Below are 12,277 nucleotides of genomic sequence, written 5' to 3'. Positions count from 1 at the left end.
AGGGTTCAGCGCGCCGTTGCCAGCGCACTGGTCCCCGTCGAAGGCCTCGTCGTCCACGATTTCACTCGACGCTCCTCGGCAAGTGCACCCCGCACTCCGGAGAGGCGGATGCACCCCTCGCCCTTCGCCGCCTACTAGCCCGAGTTTCCACCGGAAGGCCAAGGACCCACTCCTACTCAGGTGGTGGGTCGGTCCCCCAGTCGTTCAGCGGTCTGGGCCCATCTAACCTAGCCCAGGCGATGTCACCACCTCCTGGGTTTGGCAGAACACGCCCCGGTTACCCAGGGGCGCGGCGAAGCACCCTTGCCGACTCGCGCCGCGATCCCACGCCGACAAACGAGGTCGCCGGCATGCAGAGCACCTGCTGGTCTGTGCCCTGCGAACAGAGAGGGACTGGTGTTCGGTCCCTTGACACAGCTCCCCCTGTGCCACGCACCCTTCGCTTTCGCATCGGGTTGGGTCGCAGCTCTCCCTTTTGTCGCAAGGCAGAAGGCCAAGCTTAACATCTGGCACCACGGGAAGGCGGAAAGAGCCACTTGGGAAGGAGAGGCTATGAGAGACGCTTCACTTCCCCTGTGAGGACGGCCGCGGCACACCCGACTGGAAAGCGATACGCCCCAGTGCGAGCTTCCGTGCCCTACGGCGCGCCGGCAGCGGGCGGGCCCGCCCCGAAACGCGCCGTCAAACGACTGACCTCACGCCAGACTTACTCAACTGTTTGCCCAGCTGGCGTGTTCGACGAGTCGGGGCCGCCGGCGCTGGTGCAGGCGTTCCGGTCTGCGGTGGCGGCCATCAACATGCAGACGCGGGCAGACGCCATCCTGGGCCGCCTCGACCGCCGGCCCCTACTCGACGCCCAGGAGGTCACCGTCAGCGCGCTCGACAGCTTCGGCACCGGCAGGAAGAGTGAGTCTTCCGCTTCTCTTGCCGGCGATAACTCCCAGCGAGCATGCACAGAGCACGCTAACTACGCTAAACACCTCGTACATCTAAACTGGTTACAATAAATTAAGGAAAGAAATAGGAATAACATATTATATGAATTGGGAACGAAGTTTTTCGCGACGGTACTTATATGTAAAACATTCTTGGTATTTTTGTCGCGTCAGTTCTGGATAAAATCTCGAGCTTTCGACGATTACCTCCATCGTCATCGTCAGGAGCTGGCCGATTTTTCGTCCTCCTAAGGAAATGCGCCCTGTTAAGGACAATCTCGGCCTCAAGGTCCCTGGAGTTTATAATATACCCTGTGAGTCTGGAAGCAATTATATAGGTCAGACGATTCGTACGGTTTCCGACCGCTGTGCAGAACGTCAACGTCATATTAATAATAGAGAACTGGAGAAATCGGCAATTGCGGAGCACAGCCTCACGAACATACATAAAATATTTTTCGACGAAACAAAAAATTCTGTCCCATACCTCCACGTACTAGGATTCTGTTGAAATAAGAATGAGCCAAAATAACTGTAACCGCGATAGCGGATACCATCTGAGCTGTGCATGGAAACGAGCGCTTGATGCAGAGAAGCAGCAGAGACGTTCCTTCCAAGGTTTACTCCAACGGAAGCGGTGCAGCCACCGGTGCACACAGTGATATCGTTTGCGACAGCAGTACGTAATCGCCGACCAATCATAAGCCGAGCAATCAGAAGCCGTCCACGGGATATAAATAAGGCTACCACAGCAGCAGTGAAGACAGTCAGCTCCTGACGATGACGATGGAGGTAACCGTCGGAAGCTCGAGATTTTATCCAGAACTGACGCGGATAGAATACCGAGAATGTATTACATATATTATGTAAATTGTTGGTGGGAGGGGGAGGTGGTAGGAAGGAAAAGAAAGGGAAGGTACTATTGGTGTCAGCTGCACCGGGACCTTTTGCGGAATCAGTGTGTCGACAACCGAAATGTACGCCGGAGACCCGAACCAGGGCTCACCTGTTTACTACGTAGTTGCGTTAAGTACTGCGCATGCTGGACACAATGTTTATCCCAATAGCGACGACTACCTCGGTACGCCTGCCGACCGACCCACGTTCCCACCCAGCGCCACCTATACGCAATCCCCACCCCTGTCCTCCATGCTCATTACTTTGAGTTTCCCGTCGGAGGTAGAACGTGCATTGAGGACACGTCCGAAACAACAGACACTACGCATTCATGTAACTGATATACCTAGAACCGGAAGGAATCCACCACCTTCCGTGCGGATGCACAGTTAGGTTCGACCTCCTGCCGGGATCTCACAGTAGCGACCATGAAGGACATGGAGGGGGACTGTGGATACGTGGCGCTGGGTGCGAATGTGGGTCGACGGAGAGGCGTACCATGACAGTCCACGCAATTGCGGTAAAACTGTGTCTGGGTGGCACAATAGTTAACACAACTGCCTAGTAAGCAGGAGATCCCAGGTTCGATTTCCAGTCTGGCACACGTCTTCACTCGTCGCCGCTGATTCCGCCTATAGTCCCAATGCAGCTGAGATCAACAGTCCCTTCACTTTCCTTTCCTCTCTCCCAACTCCACCTAAAATATATGACATGTATCAAAGCTGCTGATCCCTTGTGGTGTATGTTCTTTTAGACATGTTCAAAATATTTTGTAGCTAATGTGAAGATACTTACTGATAGCGCATAATACAAGAAAACGTACTTTCAGGCAAGTGGTTTAAGTTAGAAGATACAATACTGGCCATTAACATTGCTACACCACGAAGATGACGTGCTACAGACGCCAAATTTAAGCGACAGGAAGAAGATGCTGTGATATGCAAATGATTAGCTTTTCAGAGCATTCACGCTAGGCTGGCGCCAGTGGCGACACCTACAACTTGCTGACATGGGGAAAGTTTCCAACCGATTTCACATACACAAACAGCAGTTGACCGGCGTTGCCTGGTGAAACGTTGTTGTGATGCCTCGTGTAAGGAGGAGAAATGCGTACCATCACGTTGATAAAGGTCGGATTGTAGCCTATCGCGATTGCGGTTTATCGTATCGCGACATTGCTGCTCGCGTTGGTCGAGATCCAATGACTGTTAGCAGAATATGGAATCGGTGGGTTCAGGAGGGTAGTACGGAACGCCGTGATGGATCCCAACGGCCTCGTATCACTAGCAGTCGAGATGACAGGCATCTTATCCGCATGGGTGTAACGGGTCGTGCAGCCACGTCTCGATCCCTGAGTCAACAGATGGGGATGTTTGGAAGACAACAACCATTTGGACGAACAGTTCGACGACGTTTGCAGCAGGATGGACTATCAGCTCGGGGACCATGGCTGCGGTTACCCTTGACGCTGCTTCACAGACAGGAGCGCCTGCGATGGTGTACTCAACGACGAACCTGGGTGCACGAATTGCAAAACGTCATTTTTTCTGATGAATCCAGGTTCTGTTTACAGCATCATGATGGTCGCATCCGTGTTTGGCGACATCGCGGTGAATGCACATTGGACGCGTGTATTCGTCATCGCCATACTGCCGTATCACCCGGCGTGATGGTATGGGGTGCCATAGGTTACACGTCTCGGTCACCTCTTGTTCGCATTGACGGCAGTTTGAAAAGCGGACGTTACATTTCAAATGTGTTGCGACCAGTGGCTCTATCCTTCATTCGATCCCTGCGAAACCCTACATTTCAGCAGGATAATGCACGACCGCATGTAGCAGGTCCTGTACGGGCCTTTCTGGATACAGAAAATGTTAGACTGCTGCCTTGGCCAGCACATTGTCTAGATCTCTCACCAATTGAAAACGTCTGGTCAATGGTGGCCGAGCAACTGGCTCGTCACTACTCTTGATGAACTGTGGTATCGTGTTGAAGCTGCAAGTGCAGCTGTACCTGTATACTCCATCCAAGCTGTGGTGACACCGCCAGACACCACACTTGCTAGGTGGTAGCTTTAAATCGGCCGCGGTCCATTAGTACATGTCGGACCCGCGTGTCGCCACTGTCAGTGATCGCAGATCAAGCGCCACCACACGGCAGGTCTCGAGAGACTTACTAGCACTCGCCCCAGTTGTACGGACGACTTAGCTAGCGATGCAACACTGACGAAGCCTCGTTTATTTGCAGAGAAGATAGTTAGAATAGCCTTCAGCTAAGTCAATGGCTACGACCTAGCAAGGCGCCATAGCAATTGATAGTTATCGTATGAAGCATGTCTCATCAAGAACGATGTATACAAATGATGGATTAAAGTTAAGTATTCCAGCAGCTACGTACTTTTCTTTATAGCATTCATTACGTATCCTGTTTCAGACCTCACGCCATCCTGCGTGAGCTTATAGCGTGCATTTCGGCCTTCCCTAGCTATATAACACAAGCTTTGTTTGACTCAATGCCCAGGCGTATCAAGGCCATTATTACGGCCAGAGGTGGTTGTTCTGGGTACTGATTTCTCAGGATCTATGCACCCAAATTGCGTGAAAATGTAATCACATGTCAGTTCCAGTATAATATATTTGTCCAGTGAATAACCGTTTATCATCCGCATTTCTTCTTGGTGTAGCAATTTTAATGACCAGTAGTGTAGAATAAAGATGTGCCATAATGGTTCATCGCAAGTAGCGTTAACTGGGTACACACAAAACAACGTGTTTCTCTCATTATACGTCGCGCACTAGCGGGGCATCATTGCGATTGTGAGCAGCCTATAAAGTTAAATAAAGCCCAAGTGTTTCTGAAATGGTCATGGATGCGCACTCGCAAAACGGGGAAGGCAGCTGAAACCCTCTACCAACGTAACAATATCAACAAATGGATGGCTGCAGCCTCCCGGCGCATTGGTTGTCAGCCGTCCCAGTAAAGTGGGGCGACTTGGCCCCCCAAGTCACCGGACACTGCCACGACCGACTTAAAACTAACAGTACACATGGAATTCGATTGATGATCAGTTCCCTACATGAGTAACTTAGAAGTGGATTTCCTCGGGGCAGTGAATAAAAATAGGTCTTCCGGCCCAGATTGTATACCAACTACGTTCTTTTAAGAGTATGCTGATGGAATAGCCAGCCGTTGACACCGAGCGGTTCTAGGAGCTTCAGTCCGGAACTGCGCTGCTGGTACTGTAGAAGGTTCGAATCCTGTCTCGGGTATGGATGTGTGTGATGTCCCTAGGTTTAAGTAGTTCTAAGTCTAGGGGACTGATGACCTCAGATGTTAAGTCCCATAGTGCTCAGAGCCATTTTTGAGCTGATGCAATAGGTCCATACCTAACAATGATATACCACCGCACGCTTGATGAAAGATCCATACCCAGGGGCTGGGAAGCTACACGGGTCACACCAATATTCAAGAAGGGCAATAGGAGTAATCCAATAAATTACGTGCCTGTTTCATTACCGTCGGTATGCAGCAGGATTTTGGAACATATATTGTGTTCGAACATTATGAACTATCTTGAAGAGAATGGTCTATTGACACACAGTCAACATGGATGTAGAAAACATCGTTCTTGTGAAACACATGTAGCTCTTTACTCACACGAAGTGCTGAGTGCTATCGAGAAAGGATGCAGCCCGATTCTGCATTTGAAGATTTCCAGAAGGCTTTTGACCCCTACCTCATAAGCGACTTGTAATTAAATTGCATGCTTGTGGAACATCGTCACAGTTATGCGACTGGATTCATAATTTCCTGTCAGGGATGTCACAGTTCGTAGTAATTGACGGAATATCACCGAGTTAAACAGAAATGCTTTCTGGCGTTCCACAAGGTAGTATAATAGGCCGTCCGTTGTTCATATAAATGAATTAGGAAACAATCTGAGCAGCCGTTTTAGGTTGTTTGCAGATACTGTTACGTTTATCGTCTAGTAAAGTCCAGAAGGTCAGTACCAATTGCAAAGCGATTTAGGTAAGATATCTGTGTGGTTCGAAAATTGGCAATTGACGCTAAATAATGAAAAGTAAGAGGTAATTCACATGAGTGTTAAAAGAAATCGGCCAGCCTCCGGTTACACGATAAGTAAATCAAATCTAAAGGCCGTAAATTCAACTAAATACCTAGGAATTACAATTACGGACAAATTAAGTTGGTAAGAACACGGAGAAAACGTTGGGGGGAAATCGAACCAAAGACAACGTTTTATTAGCAGAACACCTAGAAGATGCAACATGTCTACTAAAGAGACTGCCTACGCTACGCTTGTCCGTCCTCTTCTGGAGTACTGCTGCGCAGTGTGACATCCTTACCAGATAGGATTAACGGAGTACATCGAGAAAGTTCAAAGAAGGGCAGGGCTTTTTGTGTTATCGAGAAATAGGGGAGAGAGTGTCACGTACGTGATACGGGGTTTGGGGTGGAAATCATTCAAACAAAGGCGTTTCTCGTTGCTGCGGCAGGATCTTATCACGAAATTTCAATCACCAACTTTCTCCTCTGAATATAAACATATTTTGTTGACGGCGACCTACATATGGAGAAACGATCATCATAATAAAATAAGGGAAATCAGAGTTCACTCGGAAAGATACAGGTGTTCTTTTCTCCGCAAGCTGTTTGAGAGTTGAATAGTAGAGAATTAGCGTGAAGATGATTCGATGGTTCGATTAACCTCTGCCAAGCACTTAAGGGTAATTCGCAGAGTAACTATGTAGATGTAGAACTGCAGTCGGTTTTCCGCGGTTAACAGCACAAAAACACGGCTCCCATACCAAGTATTTCGTGACAGAATCCTTGTACAAAATTCTCTCGGTGTACAAACAGCACCACTTCTGAGCTACAACTCGACCTTTCGAAGGTAAGCAAAAACTTTTTCGTTAGCAGATGGTATCAGGGCAACACGATTTTAATCTGCCCTCACAGCGTGGGTACACTGCACTAGGTCTTGGACCACATGAACTCCATACACTCATAGATTGGCTTTACTATGTTAGTAGAAACGAAGGTAAGTTGTTGTTCTTCAACTTGTTGGTCTCCCGGAAGTTACATGGAGATTGGGTCGTTAAGTCTAAAGAAACCCGACGCATACAGGCATTTATGAGGGGGGAGGGGGTCAGTATGTAACGCAACACGTTTTTTCGTGGCAAGTTTCTGTTGAAAAAATGCAGAATTTGTTGTGGAATATCTTGGGATATTCCCGCTTTATCCCCTATAGTTTCATGAACTTCCGGAAATTGGGGGCGCTATATGTAGCCTTAAAAATGGCGCCTGTACCGGAGGTGTGATCGAAGCAGAGAGCTGTCATTGAGTTCCTTCTGGTGGAAACCAAGAGCGTTGCAGATATTAATAGGCACCTGCAGAATGTCTACAAAGACCTGGAAGTAAACAAAAGCTCGGTGAGTCGTTGCGCAAGGCGTCTGTCATCATCGCAGTAAGGTCGCACAAATCTGTGCGATCTCCTTGTTGCCGGGCGGCAGCAAACAGCTGTCTCGCGTACAGCACTTCAGGTTTAATCACTGTACTATAATGTTTGATCTTTGTATGAATGAACATACATTTTTGTTGTAGATTTCACGCATTCTCCCATATGCTCGTTTGAGCTTTTGTAACCGAACTTTCTGTACTTCCTTTTCCAACCCTGTTGGTTCTGTGATCTCACCGAGATATTTGAAGTGTGGAACTCGTTTGATCAGCCCGTATTTTGTGTTCAGTTTCTGACTGTCAAATTTAGTGAAAATGAGCTTGGTCTTCCCGAATGAAATTTGGAGTCCAGTTTTCTCAGCGCATTCCTTGAGGACTTCAATTGTTTGATCGCTGTATTTTCGCAGGCTGCTAGTACCGCTAGGTCGTCTGCGAACGCCTAACGACTGACCTTGACGTCATCATTCTTTCGTCCAAGTTGAATGGGTTTCTAGTGGTCCTGGGTTTTCAATTCTTTCTCCCATTCTCGGGTGACTTTATCCAGAAGAAGGTTGAAGAGCAGTAGTGACAATCCATCACCTTGTCGAACACTGGTCTTTATCTCAATGGGCTCTGACAATTCGCCCATGAACTTCGCTTTTGACTTCGTGCCCGTGACTGTTTCCTTGATGAGTCTTAATGTATTTCGATCAAGTCCTTGTTCTTCTAAGATGTTAAAGAGGGGCTGTCGATCGACCGAATCATATGCCTCCTTCAAGTAGACGAACATACAGACGATCGGCGAGCTTCGTGTTGCTCTATATTTCAAAAGCATCTTGAAACTGAAAATTTGTTCAACACAGAACGCCCCCGTCGGAAACCGGCTTGATAGTCACCAATTTAGTTTTCAAGCTGTTCTTGTGTTCTTTGAAGAAAGCACGCGGATAGTATTTTGTAGATGACTTCAAGGAGAGAAATCCCTCTGTAGTTATTGGCATCTGTTCTGTCTCCTTTCTTGTGTAACGGATGGATGAGTGCACATTTCCATTCTTCAGGTACCTTTTCAGTTTTCCAGATGTCTGTGATGATTTGTGTAAGCTCCTCAAGTGGATTTGGGCTATGTTCTTCAATAGTTCTGGAACTATGCCTTCTTCTCTAGTGCCCTGCTATTCTTGAGTCTGAAGATGTGTCTATGGATTACTTCTTTGGTACGTGGTGAAGATTCTGGGTTTACTTGTGCGGGTGTCTCTTTGGGCCATCTTGATGTGGGGTCCTGGCAATTGAATTGCTCTGAGAAGTATAGAGCCAATTCTCTACAACTATTACGGTCGGTCAGCGCGAGGTAGCCGTCTGGTTTTCGGAAACATAAGCTCTGAGGGGTGTATCTTCGAATCTTCCCTGCGAATGTCCTGTAGAAGTCTCGAGTATTGTGATCTCAGAAGTCTTTGCCTGTCGAGTCCAACTGGTCCAAGAGCCTCCTCTTTGTTTGCGTGATCCTTTTTGAGGCTTCCTTTCTGGGCTGAAGATAATATTGTTGAGTCAGCAGTGACTTCTTAGAGTTACGTTTCTGGAAAGCAATCTTTCGTTCTTCCAGTGCTTCTTCACATGTGGAGTCCCACCACGGGTATTTCGTATTCTTCTTCAATGGTTGTTATGGAACTGATGTCAAGTGCCTGCCTTTTAGCTTTCATGTCGTTTGCTTACGTTACAAGGACCCATACCTCAAGTTCATACATTTATGCTCCTCCATTAACCTACAAAATTTGTAGCATTATCATGCAATCACCTTGCATATACATACACTACTGGCCATTAAAATTGCTACACCAAGAAGAAATGCAGATGATAAACGGGTATTCTTTGGACAAATATATTATACTAGAACTGGCTAGTGATAACATTTTCACGTAATTTGGGTGCATAGATCCTGAGAAATCAGTACCCAGAACAACCACCTCTAGCCGTAAAAACGGCCTTGATACGCCTGGGCATTGAGTCAAACAGAACTTAGATGGCGTGTACAGGTACACCTGCCCATGCAGCTTCAACACGATACCACAGTTCATCAAGAGTAGTGCCTGGCGTATAGTAACGAGCCAGTTGCTCGGCCACCATTGACGAGACGTTTTCAATTGGTGAGCGATCTGGAGAATGTGCTGGCCACGGCACCAGTCGAACATTTTCTGTATCCAGAAAGGCCCGTACAGGACCTGCAACATGCGGTCGTGCATTATCCTGCTGAAATGTAGGGTTTCGCAGGGATCGAATGAAGGGTAGAGCCACGGGTCGTAACACATCTGAAATGCAACGTCCACTGTTCAAAGTGCCGTCAATGCGAACAAGAGGTGACGGAGACATGTAGCCAATGGCACACCGTACCATCACGCCGGGTGATACACCAGTATGGCGATGACGAATACACGCTTTCAATGTGCGTTCACCGTGATGTCGCCAAACACGGATGCGACCATCATGATGCTGTAAACAGAACCTGGATTCATCAGAAAAAATGACGATTTGCCATTCGTGCACCCAGGTTTGTCGTTGAGTACACCATCGCAGGCGCTCCTCTCTGTGATACAGCGTCAAGGGTAATCGCAGCCATGGTCTCCGAGCTGATAGTCCATCCTGCTGCAAACGTTGTCGAACTGTTCGTGCAGATGGTTGTTGCCTTGCAAACGTCCGCAACTGTTGACTCAGGGTTCGAGACGTGGCTGCACGATCCGTTACAGCCATGCGGATAAGACTCCTATCATCTCGACTGCTAGTGATACGAGGCCGTTGGGATCCAGCATGACGTTCCGTATTACCCTCCTGAACCCACCGAGTCTATATTCTGCTAACAGTCATTGGATCTCGACCAACGCGATCAGCAATGTCGCGATACGATAAACCGCAATCGTGATAGGCTACAATCCGACCTTTATCAAAGTCGGAAACGTGATGGTACGCATTTCTCCTCCTTACACTAGGCATCACAACAACGTTTCACCAGACAACGCCGGTAGACTGCTGTTTGTGTATGATAAATCGCCTGCCGGAGTGGCCGAGCGGTTCTAGGCGCTACAGTCTGGAACCGCGCGACCGCTACGGTCGCAGGTTCAAATCCTGCCTAGGGCATGGATGTGTGTGATGTCCTTAGGTTAGTTAGGTTTAAGTAGTTCTGAGTTCTAGGGGACTGATGACCTTAGAAGTTAAGTCCCATAGTTCTCTGAGCCATTTGAACCATTTGTAGAGAAATCGGTTGGAAACTTTCCTCATGTCAGCACGTTGTAGGTGTCGCCACCGGCGCCTACCTTGTGTGAATGCTCTCAAAAGCTAATCATTTGCATAACAAAGCATCTTCTTCCTGTCGGTTAAATTTCGCGTCTGTAGCACGTCATCTTCGCGGTGTAGCAATTTTAATGGTCAGTAGTGTACATTTTGAAACTTCCCCTTTGAAAATTAAGAATGACAGTGCTGGACAAACTCTTACGTTATTTGATACAGAAACAGCTGAGTAAAACTCAACGTACTCAGACAGTTTTCTCTTTACTTATTCTGATCATCACTAAACTGACACACAATATTTTTAGCGCAACGCAATCTGACTTTGAATAATCCCTACAAAAGAATAGCCTTGACTATCAATAACTTATAACTTTCATGAATCACCTACCTCACAAAAATCTTTGTTGCTCTAACTACTGCAATGCAGCCAGCGCCAATACTGTCAGCTAAATAAAAGTTTCTAACCAGTGAAGGCATTAACTACTGATAGACATAGTTAACAAATGAAAGATTTTGACAGAGAACAAACAATGTATTTACCTTTATAGTGTGCAAAAGTCATTATAAATATCAGTTCGTGACATCCAGTTTTACAAATTTCCTTTTTCTGACGTACACAGGTCCAGATAGTCCGCTCATAGTAACCTCTCAAAACTCTGGCATCTCTCTCCCCACATCCACCACTGCTGACGGCTCATCTTCAACTGCCCAACGCTGCACGCTGTTCACATCCAACTTCCAAGCACTACACTAGCGAATAATCCAACAATGAATCCAACCAGCCACAGACTGCCCACAGCGCAATCAGCGATTTTAATACAGAGCGCTACGTGGCGTTGCCAACATAAAAACCTATACAGCCTGCTTGGAATTTGCAGTCGCCGACCCCTAAAACTTTTAACCTCCGTAGCGTCGTTGGATGACATTTCTGGACATGGATTCCTGTGTATAATGTCATGAGTCTCTCTACAACATCCAGAATTGTGTAACATGAATTGTGAAACACCCTGTATACGTGTTACGCTTTGCTCGGCCGGTGTGTGTATTTTGTCGCTAAGTTGTAGTATATTCCGTGCCAAGTTCACTGGGGTTCTTTTGCGTTAGTGTGCAACCTGACGCTGGAAGGCGTGGCGGGCGTGGTGGGACCTCGGCAGAGCGCCTCCACGGACGTGGTGCGCTCCGTCTGCGACCGCCTGGAGATCCCGCAGATCGTCGTCAACTGGGATCCCAAGCCGCCGCCTTCGCGCCGCTACCAGTTCAACCTGCACCCAGACGCCGAATTCGTCGCGCAGGTGGGCAACCGACGACTGACACTACATTAAATTCGCTACCTACTTCCGCAAATAATGCTGCGAAATTGTGACACTTCAAAGTAGGGACGTGAAAAACCGACCTCTTAAAACCGATATCGGCATTTTAGTTCTGAACCTCAGGTATTTTTCGGTATTTGTCTGGTATTAGTTATAACATGTGTTCTTTTCATTTTCTTATTAATTACCGATTAATAAACCAAAATATCAACTAGCCGTAGAAACAGAGCTAAAATTTTTCGTTTGTAAATAATTTTTTTAAAAAAAAATCCGTAACGTATTACTATGTTTACGACGTTGCTCATCGAGCCACATACGTTATCTAGCATTTCTAGCTGCTTCTCTCACACAAATAATGATAAAAATTCAGAAATTGAGGGTCGCCACCAACCCAAGCCCTTCCTAACC

General features: G+C 47.3%; 1 protein-coding gene across 1 annotated transcript in view; it reads left to right on the top strand.

Moving 5' to 3' along the window:
• LOC126457433 (glutamate receptor ionotropic, kainate 2-like) overlaps positions 1-12,277 on the top strand; it is a 234,632-nt gene that overhangs the window by 50,512 nt on the left and 171,843 nt on the right. The window contains exons 3-4 of the mRNA XM_050093704.1: positions 727-906; positions 11,664-11,851. Of these exons, the coding sequence (XP_049949661.1) occupies positions 727-906; positions 11,664-11,851 (368 nt within the window). The remainder of the gene's footprint in view (positions 1-726; positions 907-11,663; positions 11,852-12,277) is intronic.

The sequence above is a fragment of the Schistocerca serialis genome, chromosome 2, assembly GCF_023864345.2.
Source record: "Schistocerca serialis cubense isolate TAMUIC-IGC-003099 chromosome 2, iqSchSeri2.2, whole genome shotgun sequence".
NCBI lineage: Eukaryota > Metazoa > Arthropoda > Insecta > Orthoptera > Acrididae > Schistocerca > Schistocerca serialis.
This window is presented reverse-complemented; position numbering and strand designations above follow the sequence as displayed.